The sequence below is a fragment of the Dipodomys spectabilis genome, unplaced genomic scaffold (assembly GCF_019054845.1).
Source record: "Dipodomys spectabilis isolate Male_0828 unplaced genomic scaffold, ASM1905484v1 ptg000092l, whole genome shotgun sequence".
In the NCBI taxonomy this organism is placed as follows: Eukaryota; Metazoa; Chordata; class Mammalia; order Rodentia; family Heteromyidae; genus Dipodomys; species Dipodomys spectabilis.
In genome coordinates this window covers 10737100-10762040 of record NW_024870769.1, presented here as the reverse complement: position 1 = coordinate 10762040, position 24941 = coordinate 10737100, and the positions used below count along the sequence as shown (strand labels likewise).

At 42.8% G+C, this 24941-nt stretch overlaps 1 protein-coding gene across 3 annotated transcripts in view; it reads left to right on the top strand.

The window, feature by feature from the left end:
- Positions 1–24941, top strand: part of Cobl (cordon-bleu WH2 repeat protein) — a 210925-nt gene that overhangs the window by 64236 nt on the left and 121748 nt on the right. For all 3 annotated transcript variants that reach the window (XM_042684982.1, XM_042684981.1, XM_042684979.1), the window contains exons 2-5: positions 7272–7475; positions 15770–15980; positions 17837–18065; positions 24817–24914. In XM_042684982.1, coding sequence (XP_042540916.1) covers positions 7272–7475; positions 15770–15980; positions 17837–18065; positions 24817–24914 — 742 coding nt within the window. The remainder of the gene's footprint in view (positions 1–7271; positions 7476–15769; positions 15981–17836; positions 18066–24816; positions 24915–24941) is intronic.

The following is a 24941-nucleotide window of genomic DNA, read 5'->3' as shown; positions in this document are numbered from 1 at the left end:
ATTAACCAATCATTGATTATCATTTGATGGGCAAATCATGAATTAATGTTTGTGAAATGTTATTGAAGAACTTATTTTCTCCTATACCTCTAACAAACTATTTGTTGTTTGCGTAGCAATGTATTATGTAATTTATTCCTAGTGGTTGGTTTAACTACCAACCTTAGTGAACACACAATTAACATCTATGATATTTTCATAGATGTGACTACTAATGGCCCAAACAGCCCAGGAAGAAGTTGAATAAATATTTAGGAGAATGTCATGTAAAAATATGGTAATTATTTATTGCTACTCAAATCACAGCCCAGGCAGTCCTGGCATATTGAGGGAGACAGACGTAGCCATGATGGCTTAGCTCTGTAGCTCCTCATATAGTTCCTTCCCAGTCTCACTTCACCCATAACCAGATACATCTGCGATCTCTGGCAAAATGAAAGTAATTAGCTCTGGGAGGGTAATTCTTTTCTTCGTATACTGTTCTCTTTTGGGAGGAGTAAGGGGTGCTTGCCTTTCTGACTTTGACAATGGTAAAGTGCAGTGTGCTGTACCTGCAAAGACTGCAGTCTGTCCTATCTTGGAATACATCTGAGAAGGTCCCAGAATCTTCATTTCATCATCTGCATGAGTGGCCCTGTTACTTCAAAGGCAAGAAGAGCAGCCTGGTCCAAATTATAGCCCTGATCCAGTGCCCCTCAGAGACTTCCCAACACTATTGACACCCTCTGCATTTACAGCCTCTTCCAATGTGCCCTCCCTCCCTGCAACCTTTTTTTAACTAGCTTCCACAAGGGCCTCTTGCTCAACTGCACCCTGCGAGGTTCACCTACCTCAAGTTCTGCCTGCTCACATGGGCACCTCACCAGCCACCCTCCAGCACTCAGTAGGCAGGAGCCAGGCCTAAGACACATTCTCTGCACTCCTTCCACATGGGAGCCCTTGCCATGTGCTCTTGGGCAGAGCTAGGCCAGAGGAGGAAGAGGGCAGGAAAAGCAGGAAGAGGCAAAAAAGGCAGAGACGTGAAAGTGGGTTAGAAACCTGGACAGAGGAAATAGCTCTGTGATTCAGTGATAGAATACTAGCTTTTAGCAGAAAGAGCTCAAAGATGGCTCCCAGGCCCCGAGTTCAAGCCCCATTATGGACCAAAAAAAGAAAAAAAGAAAGAAACCTCCCCATTATGGACCAAAAAAAGAAAAAAAGAAAGAAACCTGGACACATAATGAAGCCTTAATATAGATGAGCAATGGAGGTGGAGCTGCAATGTGCGCTCTTCCCTGGGATTCATTAGCATTAGCACCTAGAATCCAGCAGACTGTCCAGTCTCTAGGGGTTGTGGAAGCAGGTGGTAGCAGGTGTGGATTCTGTGTGGTGAGGAAGTTTGGAGAAAGTAGGCATCTTATTAGGGACAGCTGGTAAGACAGTATTGTGCTGGCTGGGCCATGCCCACTTAGGGGGACCAGAACTCTGGGCCTGCCAGCCAGGTAGTATCCAAAGGTGGGTGAAAGCCTGAGAGGTTAGCCAGGTCCCTGTATTTCCAAAACTACTGTGCCCCTCTAGTTCACCTGTTTGGTAGCATCCTTCGTGTTCCTGCAAGGGTATAGTTTGGTAGAACCAAATATGTCCTAAAAGGGCTGGCAGTGTTGAGCTTCTAGGTATCTAACCTGGGGAGGAAAACAAAGGAAATGAAAACTCCAGCAGAGGAGCTGCTTCCTGCCACGAAGAGGATAGGAAGAATTCCTGCATGCAAATTCAAGCAGTGCTTGTGTGCATACAGCTGGCTGGTTAGGTCCAGCACTCCAAGAGTAATTTAGACTTTTCAAGAATGCCTGGGCTCCTACACCAGCCAGCAGTGGCCAGCTCTGTCCCAGAAGGTGTCCACCACATTGTTAGGAGGAAGAAGCTGGGCACCCTCATTCCAAAAGGGCTCTGCTCTTCCTCCTTGCAATTCATGTCTTCTCATTTTCATTCTCTGGGGTTAGAGGGTTTGTAACTGAAAAAGGAAACCTTACAACTTCATTGCTGGGAGCACAAGGGGCAAGCAACAGTGTTCAGGCAACTGGGCTCTGGGGAAGTATAGCATCAGGTGGCACTCATGAATAAATCACAGGCTAAGGCAGCACAAGAGACGGCACTTCTCCATCAGTACTGATGGAGTACTTCCTCTCCTAAGGACTTCAATGGCTCCATAGAACAGCCCAGCTCTCCTTGCTGGGGTTAGTTGGCTGCCCATTTCTAGTCTGGGCAGGGAACAGCTTGTGATGTATGCAGACATTGCCTGGTGGCTTGGTAATCAGTAAATTTTCTCCTGATTTAGTTCATTTTGTCTTAACATTCTTAAATGTTCAAATCTCAGTAAACTAGCACTGCCTTTTTTTTTTTTTTGAAAGAAGATAGCCTTTCTCTGTAATATTTCACAATGCAGTAACTCTAGTTTTTATCTGATCCTCAAAGCTGGAGCTGCCCTGCTCAGCCCCAAGGTGGGGTATTTGAAGATAGTCAAGTGATCCACACCTTCCAGGCTCTTAACTGCGGGGAGTTGAGTAATAGCTGTGGGAGTTGGCTCTCAAATGTTCCTCTTTGAATATTTACGTGATGAGTGGTTAGATAGTGCTGTTCCCACCTATACTGGCTCAGTAGTTTAGGATTTGGGTGAGTTATGGATAGCTTCTGTTATTATGTCTTAGAGAATCCTATCTAGAAAGCTAATCATTTAATGTGGGATTAACTGAAAGCTTCCCCAGCCTTCAGGTCAAACTGTGAAGTTCTGTTGTGAATAGAATTTCTTCTTCAGTTTTGCAGGTATTTGCAGCATAATTGAGCCTTTATTTTGCATCTTGAGGAGCTAGCTTCTAGTCGAACTTTAGAGATAAGAGGATTTTCTTTTCCTTTTTAATTCCCCAAAGTAAATCTGCTAATCATAATAAAAAAAATTGTAATTAGGCACCAGTCATTGAGCCTGCTAAGTCACAGGGGCCATGCCAGAAAGTTATAGGTGTCATCTCATTTAATCTTCACTCAAATCTCTCTCTCTGGTGAGCTGTTGGGGCAACTAAGGCTCACACATTATAGTAATCACCTGCAGGAAGACCTGCCACTTGGCACTCTCTGGGCTGATTTCACCTCACAGCTGTCTAGCTCTACTGCACAGAAAGAACCAAAGCGTGATAGATGCTTGACAGCTCTTACACGGTATCCTTAGGCAGATTTCCCAAAGACTGTGACCCCCCTCCCTTGTCCTGAGATGCAGTTTTATTTATGGGTAAAGTCATCTTCCTGGGTTTCCTAGGTCACCATGGGAGTGATCAGCTCTATGCACAGTTTCCCCTGCAGGCTGCAAAATTTTCCTGATCGTCTCACTTCCTTCATTAGAGGAACATTACCTTGAGCTTTAAAAGTGCTGATCCTGGAGAAAAAATGTTAGAGGGATTTTTATCCTGGGTCCCAGTTGGTCAGCGTGCCTTGTAGAAATCATGCATATGTGAAAGAAGTCTTGATTATCTTGGTTTGGAAGGGTGTCCATGGCTTGGGTTAGATGCTTAAAGGAGTCTTTGAGCCTTATAACTATTGAAGTGTCCTCAGGACTGACCTGTGTGACCTTAGCCCTGGGCATGTCCTTCTGCCTCCCTGTGACTCTACCCCTCTCATCATTTCCTGAGGAAGAACACAGATCCCCCCGCCTCCATTGTGTCTGACCCTGTGCAACCTTAACACAGAAGAGTTATTGGGGGTTCTAATTCTATTTACACGACATATCCAAACACCACATCAGAGAAGAGGGCATGTCTCTATGATTGTGTGCCAGGAATCTCATCAGAAGGTGTTTCCTTAGTGGAATCCTCTTCTTACAGCTGCCCCAGAGGGGCCACCAGCATTTTGGTTACATGTCCTGTGGTCTGAATTTCTGCCATAGCTTGTTTGTGACCCCAGGGTCATTTGATTCTAAGAAGTACTTGAGGCAGTGGTTGGTGTTCTAGGTTCAGCGGCATCTGGAGTACAGTTCTAGTCTTTCTAGATATGTGATTGGAAGAAACCTGCTTAGCCTATTGGGTCCCAAGTCATCTCTGGAGATTGGGGAGAATAAACTTGCTATATGAAGGTGCTTGGAAGACTGGAGTTCATAGATTGTTTGGCATGGTAAGGGGCTCATTACTCTTAAGGAAACAAGAGCCGAAAACAGATTAATGTCAGAGTTAAATGGTGTGGGATCCAGTGCTAGACATGGGGTTGCCTTTGCCTAATGCTGTAAGCCCTGCCTGCTCTGAGATAGCATTTGGCTCCCTGGCTGGTTTTCTTGGAAATTCAAATGTAGAGATGTGGTTGGTACTAAACAGCCAACAAAACAGAGGAATAGCTTGTTTGCCATTAGTTCCCTTCCAGGATGAAGCAAACCCCTGAGGAGCCTCAGGGAGAGAGGAGTGACTACTACTATAGTATCACAAACAGACCATGGAGCCAGGCCTGCTTCATGGGCCAGCAACCCTGATGGCTGGGTCACCTGGTTCTTTCTGAGGTTCCCTGTGAGCAGCAGGTACAGTATAGCATACATCACTCAGAGATACTGGTGGCAGCAAAATATCAACTTCATTGTACATTGCTCTTGGACGGTAAAATTGTTACACCTTCATGTCCCTAAGCTGATGGCTTCAACTGGAGAAATAGAAGAAAGGATAAGGAGAGGCCTTCTGATCTCTGGTCTAATGTAAGGTGTTTCTGTTCAGTCTGTAGACCTTGGTGCCATTGGATCTATCCAGTATGCCTAGATGCCTGCTGTGCTGATACAATTTGGTTTTAATTCTTCTGCCTATACCCTGAGTCTGAGATTTACATTCACTGAGCCATTTCACCCATGTCTTAGCTCCTGTGATTTTCAGGGAGATTTCAAGCATTCTGAAGCTCTCAATGTGAACCTAGGCTGAGAACAGCTTAGCCCATGTGAGAATTAGTCAACCTTGTTCAGACCTAGTGGATATGTAATGGATTTACATTCACAACATTTGGAGCCCGAGTATGCTAGAAATGTTTGTTAGTTACACCTTGCATTCTATACATAGTTCTTGCCAGGACACACCCAGCTCTCCCTTTGGAGAACCCAAAGGAATTTGAGCTGTGTGCCGCATGATTCACCCCTGAAGAGCCTGTTCCCTGCTGAGTGGGAGAGAGAGGAAGGAAGGGCTGATTTCTAGGCCTTCCTGGCATCAGCTGGGAGCACCTGCCACTGGTATGGCAGGAGGAGCCAAGCAAGGCCCTTAGCCCCCAGGGCTTCCTCAGAGTTTCACAACAATCCTGCTTTTTCTCAACTGTCCATGCCTTGTGAATCCCGGTTAGACACAGCAGCACAGTGTCTGAGCAGATCCCCTTGCTTGCTGACACACCTGAGTGAAAATGACTCTGTAAGCCACTGTGGTCCTCTCTGGGAATTTTGTATTTCTCACTATGACCGTATATGTAGAGGCAGATAGTTGTCATCAGGTAAGCCATCACTACAGACATAAAGCCACCTGATCAAAGGTGGTGTGGTTCATTCCAGGGACAGCCTCTGTCTCCTACCTGTGCCTTCTTGACTAACCCTATTCCAAAAGTCCTGGTAGAGGGTCATTCAACAGGGGAGACATGAGGGCACAAGGGCAAGGCCTGTCCCTCTTGCTGGACTCCTTGTCCTGGGACGTTAACCTCTACAGGCTCAGATACTTTGCCTTCCCCTTGAGCAGCCTGGTCAGCAAAGCCAGCTGGTTGTGAGGCAAATGGTCTAAGAGGCCGAGGAGCAAGGGTGGCCAAGAACATTGATATTCCTACTAGCACTTTAGCTTTTCCACATCCTCACCAGTGCTTTTTATTTTGTTTGTAATTTTACTTTTAGTCCATCATGGTGGTGGTTTTGGACTTTTATTTTCCTAGGATTTAGAAAATTAGAATTAGGAAAGAGGTAAGGGTCCTATAGTCAGCCCTGATCTTGTCCGGGTGGAAATTGAGACTCACCTGAAATACACAGCCATAGAATGAATGGCATGTCCTGATGACCTGGACACACAGTGGCAGAAGAGATATTCTGTTGTGCAATATCCAGATGTGGCCTCAGAGCCAATGTTAACACTGTCCTCTTAAGCCTCTTGTTCTATCATTAAGGATGGACATAAAATCGAGGAATAACATTGAGTCCCTTGACACTAAGAAGAAGCTGGACCAAGATTGGGCCATTGCTGTTTGAACCATCCCTCATATTCCACGCCTCTTGTTGGCCCTAGTTAGCCTGTGGAGGTATCACACATTGCCTTGTTCACAGTGTCCTCATGGATGATCACCCCTAAATAGACTCTGAATAATGGCAACATGTCTGGGACATGTTTGTGGCTGCGGTGAAAGCCTTGGTTTCTGATGGCCAGAATTCCAGGGGCCTGCAAATGGAGACACTTTAGTCTCTCTCTAGCTATTATTCACTTCCTTCTGTACAGACTTTCCTCTGTGGGGAAGATTCTCTGTTACATACCACTCAACCCATTTAAACCTAGTGGTCATTGTCCCCCCAGGCATGTCTTTTTCTTGTTATAGTCCTCTTACTAGACTTGGGGATAGAAAATCAGAAAGAGCCAGGTCAAGCAAACACAGCCACACCTTGATCCAGGGGACTGACTGTACAAGGAACAGTGCTGTTCACACGTAGTAACCATATTTTTAGAACGTTTCTCATCAGGAGTACGTGTTATTAAAAATGCTTTCTCTATTTTTTTTCCTTGTGAACTGCTTTAGTTTTTATGTGTCTAAAGAAGACATTATCTATTAGCACTGAAGACTGCTGATATATTGATTTGAAAGACTGTAGCTTACAGATTTTTGTGAGACATGAATCCTTATAAGAATGAACTGCTGACTGTTAAATTGTTGAGACCTCAATAATGAAAGGATAAAATTTGGGGGTGGGTGGATACAACATGACTCTTCATGTTGTAGAATAAAGACATGCAGGTCATTGCCAAAAAAAGAAAAAAAGAATGAATTGTTATTCAGGTGGGTGAGATCTGAGGAATCACGGTCTGAAGCCAACCTAGGCAGGAACATTCAGGTGATATTTTTACCTCAAGAAGAAGAAGAAGAAAAGCTGGAAGTGCAGCTGTTGCTGCACTCAATGCCAGCATTGAGCAAAATAAAGCTAAGGGACAGTGTTCAGGTCCTGAGTTCAAGCCCCAGTACTAGTATAAAAAAAAAAGAACAAAGAAGAATTAAATACTAGGAAAGCAGGAAAACTTCATCCAGTACTCTGTGTTGTCATTTTCAAGGAGGAAGATGAAATCTCGTGCTCCCCCACCTCCTGGTAAACCTGCTACCTTGAGTGTCCACTGTGAACAGAACCTTCCTCGCCAGGCAGCCCTTGGCTCGCAGCAGAATCTGGTCCACATGAAGGAGGCCCTGCAGAATAGCACCCTGGACATTACTGTGGTTCTGCCCAGTGGGCTGGAGAAGCAAAGTGTGGTCAGCGGGAGGTAAGATTGTCTGTATATTGGGAGCTCCTGAGCTCCCTCAAGTGTGCAGGAGTGAAGAGGAGATGCAGAATTGTGAAGTTGTTGGATTTGTCCCACTTGGAATGAGTGTGTGCTAACTGGCCCAGCTAGGCTCATAGTAACCTTTAGGGGAGCTGGGACTACACCATCTGGTTTGATGAGTTAGCAGGTATAGAGTCCCATGCATAATAAGGAGCTGACTAGTGGCTCAGGGTTGGCCCAACATTCTCAGTCTGTAGCCCACACACATCCTTGGCTTTGGTGTCTTTCAGCTTCCTGAATGAGCCATTCAAACATCCAATGTCCTGTTGCAGAACTAAAGTGTACTTGGCATTTTACTTTTGTAATGAAAACAGTTGAAGTTTAGATGAAGGGATGAACAAGATGCATGGATTTTGAACTTAAAAAAAGAGGCTCAGTTTCCACATCCTCAGCTCCCACTCCTCCTCTTAGCACAAATCAGCCTGTGGAGGTGTGTCACGTGCTGCCTTATTTACAGTGGCCATGTGGAAGTACTGGCAGGACTGCCTCCATTCATGGAAGCAAGAATTCTATTTCCCATGGAGTTGCATAGTTTCCTTGATACTGATCAAAAATACTTCACCATTGTGCTGTCTGAGCAATTTCCCACTGCTCTGATTGCGAGGACTGATAACTCAGTCCATGATAAGAATATGAACAAATTCATAGGAAAAAAACTAAATGAGGGAAAAGAACCCCTTATGTATGTTTACATGTGTTATGCTAGAGAATTATAGTGGAATGATCAATTATAAAATCTTTCAAGCATAAAAAGAGATTCATAAATCCGGTACAGATGCAAGTGAAATTGTAATTTCTAGGAAAACCAGGAGAATAGGAAATGACATAAAATATTTAGCTTTTAAAAAGCAATTTGCCCAAAAATTGCTAAAATGAATAATGAAAGAACACATAGAACTCTGGGTATGTTTGTTTTCAGACTTATATTCTAATGTGTAATGGAAGGACTTTATTATTTATTGTGAAGTATTTATTTTAAAGTATTTGAATAATACCTGAATTTAACCCATCTTTTAAAACTTATTAACAAATTTGGCTAATTAATAGACTATTAACTAATTTAATTGATCACATTGCTTTTGTGGGTTTTTTTTGTCGGTGATGGAGCCTGAACTCTGGGCTTGGGTGCTGTCCTTCAGCTCTTTAGCTTAGGGCTAGCGCTCTACCACTTGAGCCACAGCGCCACTTCCAGCTTTTTCTGCTTATGTAGTGCTGAGGAAATGAACCCAGGGCCTCAAGCATGCAAGGCAAGCACTCTACCATTGAACCACCTTCCCAGCCCCTCACATGACTTTTTAAGTCAACTAATTAATGAATGAAAACTGTAGGTGATAATTTTGGTCTGTTTTTGTGGATGTCATTGAGAATGTAACCCAGGGCTTTGAAATGCTAGATAAGTGCTCTACCAGTAAGCCATACCCCTATCCCCCAGGAGATAATTTTTTTATTATTTATTTATTTATTTATTTTTATTGTGAAAATACTGTACAGAAGGGTTACAATTACATGAGCAAGATAATGAGTATATTTCTTATCAAGCATTGTAGCCTCCTCCTTTGTTTCCCCTTCCCATCCCATCTTCCCCCCGCCCCCCACCCAGCCCTCCTCCCCCAGTAAAGTATAAAGAAGACCGGGCACCATGGCTCACACCTGTAATCCTACTCAGGAGGCTGAGATCTGAGGATCATGGTTCAAAGCCAGCCTGGGCAGAAAAGTCTGTGAGAATCTTATCTCCAGTAAACCACTAGAAAATCAGAAGTGGTACTGTGGCTTAAGCAGTGGAGTGCTTGTCTTGAGCTGAAGAGTGCAGGGACAGCACCCAGGCTCAGAATTCAAGCCCCATAACTGACAAAAAAAAAAGTGTACCTAAGTTTTCAAAATTATTTTATGGGATGTGTGAAGAAAAATTTGAGTAGCATCATTCCAGACTGTTGAGTTGTGGTACACAACTGTGTAGAATGTAAGGCCACAGTGATCCAAATGATGCCTCCAGAGTAGCATAAAGGTTGCTCTTGGGGCCAGAAGTCCTTCTTACAGCCATCATCAAGCAGTAGGGCTCAGGTCCTTGTAACCACAACCACCCAACAGAGGAGACACCAGACTTGAAAACAGTACCTCCAAACCTCTTCCTAGCCTAGCTCCCAGGGTTTCTGCAGCAAGTAGTAGAGTTAGAAGAAATTTTGAGTTTATCTGTTTTACAAAGTTATTGTCATTGTAAATAAACATTCCCCACATAGCCTTATAATTTAAGAATTGCATCATATCTAGGTGCTAGCTAGTAATCCTGGGTACTTAGTAGGCTGAGAACTGATGGTTGAGGTTCAAAGCCAGCTTGGGCAGAAATGTCTGTGAGACTCATATTCAGTTAACCATCAAAAGTTGATGTTTGGCTTAAGTGGTAGAATACCAGCCTTGAGGAAAAAAGCCAATCTAGAGCATGAGGCCCTGAGTTTAAGGTCCAGTACCAGTATGAAATAACAACAGCAATAACAACAACAACAACAAAATCCCAAAGAAGTACATTATATTGTTATAGCTTTAAAATGACTTTAGAATCTGCATGAAATTTCACTGGTGAATGTGTGTGTACATACACATACATGTGTATACGTGTGTGTGTATATATATATATATATTTGTCATTCCAATCACTCTTTTTTCCTGTTAAGAAAATAACATTGTGGATCTTGCCTTTTCCTATCCCCTATCTCTTACCTATGTGAACCAGTGTGAATATGACTGATTTATATAATTCAGAATGATACAGCCTACTGGGTGCAATGGCGAATGTTGGTTAATTCCAGCTACTCAGGAGTCAGAGATTGAGAAGAGCATCTGCCTAGCAAGTACAGGCCCCAAGTTCAAACTTCTGTATCTCAAAGATATAGTCCAAGTCTCTTGACGCTTCATCGCCTTTCATGAAGCTTCCTTTGAACAGCTTTGAAGAGACAGCGCCTTCTTCTCTTTACTTTGTGTACCTTAATTAAAGCGATAGACCACTGGCTTTGAAGTTGCTTGCAGGGAGCTGGTACCATTGTCCTTCAGAGTTACTACATCATTTCTTCAAGAATAGCCCAGAAGTCCAAACATGTATGAACAGACATCAACTTTTATTTATGCTTCTAAATTCAAGAGAAGCTAGTTTGCAGACTGGGCCCCTAAGCATCTAATTACAAATAAATCTTCTTTATGAGAACTTCTACATTAGGAAGTGTCCAGTTCAAGAGATAGCTTGGCTGTACAGGGGAAACTGCTGCGTGTTTGGAGAATTGGTTATGTTACATTTTACAATCTTTAATAATACAGGAGCCTGCTGAAGTCAGATTGCTAGATTTTGCTTAAAACAATCTCTGCACTTTTTGTCAGTGTGGTGTTCTATTTAAGCCCTGATTTAGAAAAGAATATGCTCATCCTTTCACAGACCAAAGAGGGCCTCTTTCTAAAGAGAAAGAGTAGAGTGGTGTCTTCATTTGAAAAAATACGAAGGCTGGTCTTAATTTGAAGGAAAGTATCTTCAACGGAAAATCCAGTCCATAGTGGTAAACTCTCTGTGATAGAGAAGTGAATCCCAGGGCCTGGCCTTTTGTATGAGCTCCCAGAATTCCTTCACTCACCTGGGTGTCATGTCAGGTGGCCATTGTGCTGACCTGATCAGTACATACTTAGCTCCCCATACTCTCAAAGATAAGAAATGTGGGTCTGTATTGTGTTCGATAAATCCTAGAGAAGCTAAAAATAAGACCACTGTGATTCATAGAAAGAGATTTTCAATATCTATTATCTAATATTTCTTAAATGATAATTGTATAAGGAAATAATAAAGTTAAAAGACAAGGACAGCATGCTCTAACTAAACCCAGAGCTTAATACCTCCCAGAAGATGCTGTAGTTATTTTGAATGTGGTGATATACTAATCGTACAGAGGTAGTATTTCACTTTCGTGGAATTTGATAGATTAAATGTTAAAATTTTCAATTATTTATTGATCGCACATAAGTACTAAACATACACATTTTGCATACTTAACCAATCCAGTCATTCTTAAAGTGGGTGCCCTGGGCCTGCAGCATCACCTGGGACCTTGTTGCAAATGTGGATTTCTAGCCTCCCTCCCCCAGACCCACTGAATTAGAAATCCTTAGGATGGGGCCTAGCAAGTTTCATCAGAGCAATGAAGCCAGGAAGATTGCACGTGACACTTCCAGATTTTCCCTAGGATTGTGCTCCACTAGCTTTACTAGGTTTCAGGCATATGGTCCTGAGAATGAGCCCCGATTCCCAATAGTCAGATGACACTGTGGGAGGATTTGTATACCACACAGCTCCCCAAAAGTCAGCAGCAACTTTATCACCTCAGACGAGGTTCCTTTCTACCCAGGAAGGCTCAGGACCTATCAGGATGTCAAGCTTATGACTCACAGAGAAATGCCTTCTGTTACAAGAAGGCTGTTCATTAAATGGGCATGGTCGGATAAACATGGGGCGTGTCCTCTGGACTCTGTCCCAGTTGTGATCTGCTCTCTTGTCTCTGAGCAGGGATTTGTGACACAAGCGTTTCATTTCTTGGTCCACCTCTGTGCCAGGACTTCAGGAAGAGTCATATGTGAAACAAGACCAGTTTGTTTCTCATTGAGGTTACCGACTCATCCAGAAACAATGTTTGAAGTCCATGCACATCTATTTTGAGAATACATTTGAAAAAAAGAATATTTAAATTAAAAAGACCTTAACAAGTGCCCAAAAAAGCCTCAGATTCTGTCTCAACATTATGAGCACGTCAAAGACATTTGGGGAACAGTAGGGTAAAGAACCTAGAAAAAAATGGTATTGAAGACAAATGAGGAAGAAAACCTAAGAAAGAGTTCTGCTCTCATCCTCCAGCCCTGCCTGCTTGGAGGTTTGAATATGAAGTGTCCCCTAGAAGATCATTTGTTGAATGCTTGGACACCAGCTGGTGGTGTCATTTTGGAACATTCTAAAAACTTTAGGAAGTGGGATCTAGGTGAAAGAAGTTGATTATAGTGAGCATGCCTAGAAGGTGGTCCCTGGTCCTCCCTCCCTCATTCCCTCACTTTATTTCTCTCTGTCTCTGTCTCTCTCTTCTTCCTGTCCACTGTGAGGTGAACAGCCTCTTCCTCCACACAGGCCCACTGCCATGATATTCTGCCTCACTGTGGGCCCATAATCAACAAAAGCAAGGATTATAGACTGAAGTCTTTGAACCAGTGAGCCACAGTAAATCTCCCCCCTTGTATTTGACTATATGAGGTGTTTTTGTTTTTGTTTTCACAGCATCAAGAAAGGTAACTAACACACTTGGTTTAGGGGCAGTCTATTTTCTTTTATACTTGAATATAGTCAGATACTGTGAAGGAGGGGAGGAGACTTGTGGGAGGGGAGATGGAAGCTTTTCTATCAGTTCTCTGAAAGCATCGATGTTCCTATGGGATTGAGGCCAGGGAGGTTCCTCACATTTGTCAGCATGTTGACATACCCGATCGAATTGTCTCAGTTTCATCCCTTGTGAGATGGTGAAACAACTCTGCAGTGTCTGAGGATGCTTCTTTGAAGGATCCAATGTCTTGGTGCTTGCTGAGAGCAGGATGGCATTCGGCCACATAGAGACAGGTGATCCTCTTCTTGAGCTAGGCAAGGGTCTCACTACCTGGTATCCAAATGGAAAGGTCAGCAACAATTTACTTCATTTACTTAGCAAGCACTGACCCAGGCCTGGCTGAGGGCTCAATTCCTCACCGTTAATTCACATAAGATTAAGGCTACCTTACGGTAGGCTCTCTCCTTGCGTGAAAACTCAGTTACACAGCGGTGCCTCCAGTTGCCCAGGTTGGAGAAGCAGTACACAGTAGCACCAGAATCCCACCCTGGGCAAATTGCCCTTGTGTGCCTCCACTAACAACAGTGCTGCCTCAGGAGAGATGAGGCTAGTTAAAGGGAAGCCTGTGGAGAGCTGTTGATCAGGGACAGGGGCTGCTCCTTCAGAGCGTGACATGATGTGATGTGATGTGACAGGGAACTGGCCAGGAGGGGAAGGGAGGCCAGAACCAGCAGGTGATGAGAAGTCCTAAGAGCTACCAGGCAGCCTCCTCCAGCCTGAAAAGCTTCCCACAGCCCAGTGGCCCAGTGACCTACAAAGACCTTGTGGAGAGATACACATAACACCCACTTAGGGAAGTCATTAGTCCTTTGTTCCAAGGTGGCAGGAGGCAGGTTAGAGTCTGATGGATCTGCAGAGAAAACCCTAGGGACTCTACCACAGCTGGTGCTTTTCTGTCCATTGTTGGGCAGTTGCTGCTGTGTCAGAGCAGCCTCCTCTGTGTGTGTATTTCTCCAGTGCACCAAAAGAGCTTGAAAGAACTGCTTGAAGTCTGATGTTTTAAAATGTCAGCCAGCAACACCTCCATGGCATGTTGCTGAGTGGCAAGGGATGCAAGTCACGTGTCAAAAACTTCACGTGGGTTCCTGAAGGGTAGTGGAAAAGTCATGGGATTTTAATGGTAGGATAATATGTGTCCAGCATCTAAGTTTTAAATAAAATGCAAAACACTACAGGGCAGATAGTCTACCTTAAGAGGGCACCCTTGGACTCTGGACTACCTGTAGTCAGACTTGTGTCTACTCGGATCTCAGTGCAGCCACCTCCAGACTGAGGAGAAAGCTCGGGAAACTTATTATTTTGTATCCAGCCACTTCCCTGAAATAGTTTATTAGTTTTAACAATGTTGTGTGGTTATCATTGAACCTTCAGGTTAATTCACCCATATTATCACTGACAAACATAAAAAGGAATGTCTTTCTGATATACATGCTTTTATATAACTTTCTTGTGCAGTGCTTCTGGTTAGGATTCAGTACTATACTGAATAACAGTGCTGAAAGTGAACATCCATTTCTGCCTCCAAGGAAAGCTTCCAGCTTTCCCTCAGTGAATATGTTAGCTTTGTACCTTTCATAAAAGACTTTTATTATTGAAGTTTTTTCCATATCTATTATTTGGAAAGTTTTTTTAAAATCATGAATGGATGTTGAGTCTTGTCTAATGACAAAATTCATCCATACCAAGTAGAATGATTGTGGTTTTACTTATTTTTATGACCCAATTAGTGATATATTGCATTGATATATCTATGTTGAACTATCCTTGCATCCCAGGGACAGAAGTTGTTTTTATATGCCATCTTGGGGCTTGAACCCAAGAGCTTCTGTGCTGTCCCTGAGCTTTTCTGCGCAGGCTAATGCTTTATTACTTGAGCCACAACTCCACTTCCAGCTTTATGGTGCTTAATTAGGGATAAGAGTCTCATGGACTAGTTCCAGCTTTGGACTGCAATCCTCAGATCTCAGCCTCCTAATAGCTAGGATTACAGGTGTGAGCCACTGGCACCCAGCTTGGTTAGGATTTTAATAAAGATTTTTCCATCCATGTTTATCAAAATATTGGCCTGTACTTCTCTTTCGAGTTTGTCTTTAGTATCAGTGTGATGGTAGATTTACAAGATGAGTTAGAAAGTGTTTTCCATTTTCTGGAAAAGTTGTCAAAGCATTGACATTAGTCTTTGAATTTTCTGTGAGTCAAATAACTTCTAGACTTTTCTTTTTTCTTATTTTGATGGTACTGGGGTTTGAACTCAGGGCTTAGTGCTTGCTAGACAGCATTTTTATCACTTGGGCTCTGCCTCTGGCTGTTTCTTCATTTGTGTAAGTTGAATATTTCTCTCTATTTTACCTTTATTCAATTTGACTAGGTCACATTTGTCTTCCAGTTTATCCAGATTTTATGTATTATTGTTTATAATAGTTCCTATCAATCAACTTTTTCATTTTACAACTTCATTTTTGTGTTAATTGAGACTTATAAATAATTGAAAATTGAGTGTCTTGTACCTATAAGTAATATCTTTCCTACTAACTTTAGGTGATTCAATTCAGTATGCCATAGCTTTAACTAGAAATACAATTATTTTCCCAGCTATTAGAATTTTGATTCATTATTACAACTTTTTCTTTCAGTAGTCTGTTTTTTACTAGTATTGAAAATGTGAACCTATTACTATACAGTCATGTGTGAGAAATTAATGAGCTGCTGTTGTCATTCTTCATAAGAGCATCTAATTTTCTCATTTAACTGCTAGTTCATTTGTTCTGTCCTTACTTAGCTGGGCAACGGCACAGTGCCAACATTCCTGATAATTATGCTTTGTTTTCCCTTTTTCAGCCATGCAATGATGGACCTGCTTGTCGAACTCTGCCTTCAGAACCACCTGAATCCTTCCCACCATACCCTTGAGGTCCTGTCTTCAGAAACCCAACAACCTTTGAGTTTTAAGCCAAATACTTTGGTTGGGACCTTGAATGTGCACACAGTGTTTCTGAAAGAAAAAGGTTCTGAAGAGAAAGTTAAGCCTGGCCTGCCTAAGGTGCCTGAGGTCAGTGGGGGCCCATGTGTGAGTATATACCAGGTGTCCAGGAAGGTTAGCATAGCTCTTCTTCTAATCATTACATACAGAGAGCTTTGTTACGCTCTTTATTGGGATACTAGGCAATGAGCCACCAAACTGGGTTTATTGTAAGAAACAGAGTTTCATCTGAGTGCTGGTAGTTTACATCTGTAGTCCCAGCTACGCAGGATGCTGTGATCTAAGGGCCATGGTTTGAAGCCAGCCCAGGCAAGGAAAGTCCATGAAACTCTCATCTCTAATTAACCAGCAAATAGCTAGAATTGTCTGTGTAGCTCAAGTAATAGAGTGCCAGCCCTGAGCGGAAAAAACAAAACAAAACAAAAACAAGAGAGAGTGCAAAGCTCTGAGTTCAGTTCAGTCCCTAGAACCCAGTACTGACACAGTTTCCATGGGCTGGGAAGGTGGCTCAGTCGTAGAACACTTGCCTGCATGCATGAGGCCCTGGGTTTGATTCCTCAGCACCACATAAGCAGAAAAAGCCAGAAGTGGCACTATGGCTCAAGTGGCAGAGTGCTAGCCTTGAGCTGAAGAGCTGAGGGACAGTGCCCAGGCCCAGAGTTCAGGCCCCACAACTGACCAAAAAAAAAATAGAAAAGGCAGTTTTTAAAAAGCTCATCTCCTATGAAAGGGTTCAGTGATAAATGAACTCTTATTTGTCCCGTCCACACTAAGTCCAAAGGAGATTCTCCTTTATTCTTGAAATAAAATCTTAGAGGAAAAAGCAGCCTTCTTTATATCCTGTGGCCTTTCTGAAACACGTGATCCCCAGGGACAGTTAACCTCAGGGAGTTTATTTGATTCCCTTTGGAGAAACCAAGTTAAAGGCATGGGTTCCATCTTCCTTCTGAATTCCACCTTGTCATGGCCTTCACACCCTACCATGCAGGCCAGGAAGTTCCTTGTTACCTGTCTGTATGTGCCATGTTTATTCTTTTTGCCTTTGCAGTTTCTTAATACTATGTGGTAATTAACAAGCCTGAATTAAAGTTTACTCGGTGAAACTCAGAACACTACTGTATTTATCTGTAGTCACTGAGTTAGCATTAATCAGAGATATTATTTTTTCTTACAGATTATTATGCCTGATACTTGAAAAAAAATATTTCTGGCTTAAATACATGTATATAGTATATACATATAAATACATGTCAGTCCACATATGCTGTATTATTTTGTGAGTAGTCTTTTATTTATGTAGATACTTTTACTTCTTAAGCAAGCACTTGATATTTTATGAGGTTGTTTTGTTTTGTTTTGTCAGTTGTAGGGCCTGAACTCTGGGCCTGGGCGCTGTTCCTCAGCCCTTTAGCTCAAGTCTAGCACTCTACCACTTCAGCCATAGCACCACTTCTGGCCTTTTCTGCTTATGTGGTACTGAAGAATTGAACTCAGGACCTCAAGCATGCAAAGCAAACACTCTACCACTGAGCCACCTGAGGTTTTTAAGCTAAATTATTCCTACCATTTCCAACCTATTAAGAAAATAACAGTGACATGTTAGAGTCTGGTCAGAATGTTTGCAAAACAGTATTTATATTGGATTTTAAATGTAGAATCCTCATTCATGTCTGTATGAATCCATGTGTTGTTAGGCTGCTTTTTTATTAGTAAAGGAGATTCTAAGATGCTTTTAAGATGCCTCTAATATTCTGGACATTTATTTTTCACCATTCATGATGCCATTTTCCCTGGGACACACCAATTTTGTGAATGAATGATTAGGACCACACAAAAGTCCCACCACATTCAATTCTAGAATTGGTTGAACTCTTCATGGAAGATGAACTCATAGAACCCTTCTTGTGTCTGGATCATTCTTTCAGAAATCTGTGCGTTTGGTAGTAAATTACCTGCGCACACAAAAAGCTGTCATGAGGGTGAGCCCTGAAGTGCCGCTGCAAAATATTCTGCCAGTCATTTGTGCAAAATGTGAGGTCAGCCCAGATCACGTGGTTCTGCTCAGGGACAACATTGCTGGGGAGGAGCTGGAGCTGTCCAAGTCCCTGAATGAGTTGGGGATAAAGGAACTCTACGCCTGGGACAACAGAAGAGGTGAGACCTTCCTGTATCATACGCATCTTGCTGTGAAGTAACATAGCTGGAGCACAAAACCTGCTTGGCTCTCCTTACAGGTCTGTGGAACCAGCTAGAACAGGCATGTGAATTTACATGCATCTCTGACTGGTTTTATCCAGCCCTGAATGGGCAGGGAAGAAATTTGCCTTCTTTTTATTCCTTGTGATTGTATGTATGCCTCTTCTTTTCCATCTCCACTCACAACTTTTACTTCTGTTTCCTTGTGAGCTTTGTTAAACAGAAGTCAAGAAAAGATTAGACCCCATACTGCAACTTCTTGACTATATTTTCTAGAGTTTCCTTTTCAGTTGTCATTGCTGCTCCTGGGTTTCATACACGGCGGGTGCCCAAAACCATTCTCACCTGAAATTGGCCAAATTGTATTTCCCGAGATCAATACCTGAAGACATCTTTAGTACCACCCCAAGCTTCCTGGTTGTGTTGCCAGTGACAGCTTATCCATGGTATGAATTTGGTACTTAGCCTGAATTTAGCACATTAGAACCATTAGTGGGGCAGCCTGAGAGTTGACATTGGTATGGAGACCAAAATATTGCCTGAGTAGGTTTTTTCTGATGGATATGAAGGGCTGACTGTTTAACAGCTATCAAAGACAAATATACTCTCTGTTCCTTGGACTTAGAATTAGTAAGATGGGCTTCATAAAACTCCAGCAAGTCTCATTTTAGACCTACTGCCTGTGTTACTCATTCTACAAATACATAGTCATTCAAAATATACAGTCAAGTTGGTTACTGATGGCTCACACCTATAAACCTCAATACTCAGGAGGCTGAGAGGTGAAAATTGTGGTTTGAAGCCAACCTGGGCAGGAATGTCTGTGATACTCTTATCTCTAACTAACCACCAAAACTCCAGATGTGGAACTGTGCCTCAAGTGGTAGAGCACTAGCCTTGAGCAAAAGGCCCTGAATTTAAGCCCTAGTACCAGCACGCGCGCACGCACACACACACATACACACACACACACACACACACACACACACACACACACTTACATTTTCCTATAGCTTTTCAAATAATTTCTTCTAATAAAAATGTATTTTTCTTATTACCAAGTGTATTATGAAATTAATGATCAGAGTGACCCCTTTACAAGTTACATTTCCCCCTAAAAATCATCCCCACCTCTTCCTGGGGATTGCAAGTCCTCAGTCTCCCATGACATTTATTTATTCACTTGAAAAGTGCTCTGATACTTAATTTTTAAAATTATCTTGATATGTAGGGCGTGGGAGGTTGAGCCCACGACCTTGTTGTGTAGATACTAGCCTCCCCAGTTTCCACGTTTGTGTGTATGCATGTATTGGGACTGGGTCTGGAACTCAGAGGATTGAGCTCTCACTTGGTTTTTTCCATCAAGGCTGGTATCTTACCACTTGAGCCAGTATCACCACTTCCACCTATTTACAGTCAGTGGGAGATAAAGAATCTCTCAAGTTTGTCTGCCTAGGATGGGTTTGGGTTTGAACCAGGATCCTCAACCTCCTGAGTAGCTGGGAGTATAGGCTTGAACCACAGACACCTGGCTGCCCAGTGTCTTTAAACCCCAGACAGACAATAATGGTCTCTGTAGCCACTGCACAGATATGGGTACTGTTGGTGTATCTCAGTTTGTCTCGGCTCTATGAAAATTTGTTTTATGAGAGTTTTTTTTTTAAAAAAAAACAAAGCTTTGGTAAGACAAAAGAGAAAAAGAAGGAAAAGGGAAAGCTATGTTACCCTCCAATTGGAAATCTTGGAGGAAAGGCTTGCACGAATGAATTTCCATTACTCGACTATGCCTAGACATATCCTGAAAGGTAGTCATTACAAACCTGCCTCTGTTAAGGAGAGTCCCACAGCAAGCCCACAATGATCTGAACAACAGGACAAGAAGTTGAAGGGATCAGGAGACTGAGCACAGCTCACAGGCTGATGCATACATTGGGCAGAAGCATCCAAATACATTAGGTACAGCAAGTGAGCTGTGTTAAAGTCCTGCTTCCACTGGTGGGAATAGCTGTTCCCAAGCCCCCGAGTCCTCCCTCCCCCACCCCTTGAGCATTCATCCCCTCACACCATGGTGGAACCGCCCCCAGCTCCATGGCCAGCAGCATCCCTTTCTCTAGGACCATGCCAGTTGCCATGTCTTTGATTACTATTCCTGTTCCATACCTTCACCTCATCCTGTGAGCCTTCAAATAACCAAGAAGCATACCACATAGAGGGCTCCTCTCTCTCTTGCAGCTGACCTGCAGATCAGCGAGGGCACCCGTGGAACAGACCTGTCCATTGCTCCTGTTGACTTCCTTTAAGCCCTGCAGGTGCTGGATAATGGGAAAGGCAGCTGGCACAAATGCTGCTGGCAGACATACCTCTTCTAGAATTCTTGCCTGTGGCAGCTTTAAGCAACACAGGTTTTGCTGCCCCCTTGTGTTTACAGTGGGCCTGGCAGCTTGAGACAGTGGAGCTTGTGGGGCTAGGTCTGCAGGTACACACAGTCCAGCTGAGTTCAGTATTCATCACTGCAGTCATCTCCCAGACTTCCAGAGAGGCTGCTGGGTCTTTGGTCCACGTGGCCACAAGAAGTCATAGTTGATCCTCACTCTCTTGTTGTTTGCCTTTTCAGTTCTTCTGACCAAAACCCAGTCGGAGCCTTCCTTGAGCTGCCGAGGTACAGTGAGCCCACAGGCTACACCATGCATGGCCCAGGGCAATTGTGCGCAGGATGGGAAGGAATTGAGTGTGGCTTGAGGCATCTCTGGGGCGCTTGTCTGGCCATCCTAAGGTTATGGTTTAGCTCTTTGGTTTCCTGGTTGATTTAGATAAGAATACCCCTTGTGGAAGAATTTTCTGTGTGGTTCTAGTGGGTGAGAAATGAGGGATGATATTGTAGAAAACAACTTCTGCTCAGAATTTCAGGATAGAATACAGTGATACTTGGATTAAAGACATTGGTTGGTGCCTTTTCCTCTCTGCCTGCCTGTACTTACCTCTTATGCCAGGTCCATCATGCATACTACAGCATTTGAGCCAAATGGGCTGTGACAAGTATGCAGATGGCTAGTCCAGATTTAGTTTTTATTTTGACATGTGTTTCTTAGAAATTTTCTTTCTGTGCATGTCTGGAAGGGAAAGAGATATCCATGTATTTACAAATGTGTACTTTATATAGGCATATATACATATAATAAATACACACTTATATATGTGTATATATATATATGTGTGTATATTCACACATCACACATCTGTTGAGATGGTCACAATTGGGACAAGAAGTCTTTTGGATTTGTCTACCCAGGCTTGCTTTGAACTGAGATCCTCGGATTTTAGCCTCAGAGCAGCCCGGATTACAGGCATGAGCCAGCTGCACCCTTCCATCTTCTGAGAGTTCAATGAGCCTTTTGGGCAGTGTCCATTCATAGACGCATCTATACCCCAGAAGTTTAATTAAAATTTGATTAAATTTCGTTTCCACAGAAAGTTCGTCCATGTTTTTTAAAGTACTTAATAGTCATTTTTTAAAAAAAACTTTCCTGAAAGAACTCTGCATTGGTCTAGAGCTTGGAGTATGATGGATCTGTGTATGAGTGTCTGGTAGGCCCTTTGATTACCATGTATTTCTGTTCTTCCCTCTCCTGCTGCTGAAGGATGCTCAGACAATATGCATTCTTTCCTGAGAAGCACACAAGGAAGCAGTTGAGTTAGCAGGATCCACATATGTAAAGGCTTTTGGATGATTTTTTTCTTGGGGATTTGGACAGACTGAGAACAGGGAAACGAGAACAGAAGAGCTAATTGTTCCTTTATTACCTCATGAGAGCAATCAAGTGTTGCTGAATGGAACTTACACACAGACTTTGGATAAGAATGCCCTCATGAGTATTTGGAAATGTCCATTGGGCCTTCCTCTTCCAAATAGCTGCTTACAGGCCTTACTCTGGTCACTAAACTGCCCTGACTTTCAATTTTCTCATCTGGACAAACAAATGCCTTAGACTAGTTGATCTTTCAACTGATTTTACTCTACCTTTCCTGGCTCCCTCACTCACTTACTTTGGTCATTTTCTATCACTTGGATGATTCCAAACAGGAAGAAATTCCTATGGATTAAATGTGACTCCACCAGAAAACTCCTTGGTGAATATTTAATACCTTGTAGATTAGAGTCCATTCGAATGAAAGAGATTTCATGGTAAAACTAACCACCCATGTGGAGCCATGAATTCTAGCTCTCCCCATGGATATTCTGTGAGGCACATTACCTATCACTGTCCATGCTTCTCAACAGAACAAGTGAGCATCAGTGGAGGTGTCACCAGATGCCAGCACTGAGTTTTCTCACATTGCTCTCCCACAGACACTTCTGCAGTGTCCGCCTTATCTCAAGGGTCTCTCAGGAGTTCCAAGGAACATCAGCAAAGCCACTCTAAAAATAGACCATCTGGGGATGGTGAGTTTTGAGCCCCTGCCACTCTTACCTCTGTGAGTCAGCTCTGGTGCCAAGTACCTAAACCTTCCTGCAGGGATGACCTCTGCCCTAGGATCACCCTCTGTCCTTATCAGGAACAGAAACAAAGAGGCTTGGTTTCTGTTGATTACTACAGTATTATCTATTTTAGTATACTCATGCACTTACCACTCAATTCAAGAAACAACGCGGACTAGAAATAGATACATTAATGCATGGTTTTGATGTGGTATTATTCTTTGATAAAATATACATTGCTCTTTGTCATCTGTACCTGAGGGATTTGCTGTGATTAACTTGGGAGTGTGTGTGCACATGCGGATCTGTGGAGCCACATGGTATTGAGGTTCCCTCATTTGATGTTCTGAGATGTAGAACTCACCACTCCCTTTAGCAGGTGACCCTTGCATGTCATTGAGAGCCTTGTGAATAGGACAGGGCCCTTAGCCCCCTGTGGAATGGCTGAAGGAACATGTGGGCTTGGATTTGCTCTGTTGGGTAGACAGGCAGAGTTTACTAATGCATGCCTTTGTGTTGTTCTCTAACTAAAATATGAAATCAAGCATTAGTAGGCACAGATATTGATGGGTGGTCAGTGTTTGGGTTGATATACCAGTGTCAGAGTTTGTAAATGCCAATCTGAAATTTTTCTCTCAGTGCACTAGCAGCCTGTCTGACTGGCAATTGGCAGTAATAAATAGAAATGCATATTTTGTCCTTTGAGAAAACACCTCTGCTTTCTATTCTCTGTCCTAGCTGTGTGATTTGAAAGAGAAGAATTGGATGACTGAATGGCAAAAGGCCAGAATAGCCTTTGCAAGCAAACAAATGAATAATGACAATCAGTCATGAGCTGGACTATGTGTGCCAGGCACAGAGCACTGGCTCACAGTGATCCGGCCAGACACCAGTTTGCAGAAGAAGGAGCAGAAGCATGGGAGACTCTGCCTCCCATGTGGTACTCTGACAATAGCTTTCACACCAGCTGCACGGGGGCCTTTCCCCATATTGTTTGAGTTAGTTAGCAATGTCAGCTCTGGACTCAGGAGTTCTGATTTGGGAGGCCTGGTGGGGATGTGGATTACATCTATAAGCTCTCAGTGGTATCTTGACAGATGACAATCCCATCTCTCTAAGGCACCACAGCCATCAGCTGGCTGTCAGCTGCCCTCGAGATCTTGGTCTCAGAGTCCTTGTTTGGAATGAGAAACCTATCCTGCTGCTAAAATCCTGATTTAAAGAAAAAATAAGGAAAACAAAAACATCAAGAAAGGGAGATGAAGGACCTAATTGCAACAAGAGACAAAAACAGTTGCCCCACTGGAAAATTACAAAGGAGAGAAATTTGGAAATGAGCATCCCGGGAGATCTAAATACCACTAGGACTGGACAAGTCATTGCTCTGGTACTAGATGTTCAAAAAAGAGCAGGAAGGCTCTTGATTTTTTTACGTAGTTTGCACGTTTCCCTAACTCATGGTTCTTACAGCAGATGCTCTGAGAGCTGGGCTGTTCACTTGGGCCACCTCAGGTTACATGTGGCTCTAGGAACTTAAAGTAGTCATTCTGGGTGGAGATGTGCTGTCAGCCTGAGTTAAACACTGGGTTTCCAAGACTTAGCACTACTACGAATATTAAACAAAAGTAACTTTGATATCAGTTTTGTGATGGAATGATAATGTTTAAGATATATTGGGTTAAATAACTATAATTAGAATTAATTTCACCTGGTACTTCTAAATGCAGTGCCAGCAAATTACACATGTGATTTGCTTCATCTTTTCAGTGGACAGCACAACTTTGGAACTTGGTTGGATTGCTCTTTTCCATTTTCTGCAAGGCACAGCTTTACCTAGCAATTACTGAAATCACTGAAAGACAGTATGAGAACTTGAAGTAATTTCTATAAGGACCTGGGGATTTGGGGGCAGAAACTAATGTTTTGAAAGAAACAGTAAGGATTTTTCCCTTTGAGAAGTAACAGTTTAAATGATTCATTTAACACTGTTATTTAATTAATTTATGTGTCTATCATCATTTCTCTCTTTCTCTCCCTTCCCCCTCACTCTCTTTTGGAGAACTGATACCAGGATTTGAACTGAGAATCTCAAGCTCACTGGGCTTGCTTGCTGGACTGGTGCTCTACCAGTTGAGCTACTCTTGCAAACCCGCTTACGACTTTATAAACAGAGCATTTAGTTTGTGTTTCAAGTACTGAAAAAATAACTTATTGCTTCTTTTTTTCCTCCAGAAACATTAAGAAAATCATCACTTGGCAATGATGAGACAGATAAAGAGAAGAAGAAATTTCTGGGCTTTTTCAAGGTCAATAAAAGAAGCAGTAGTAAGGTAATGTGATTTTACATGATGTAAAAT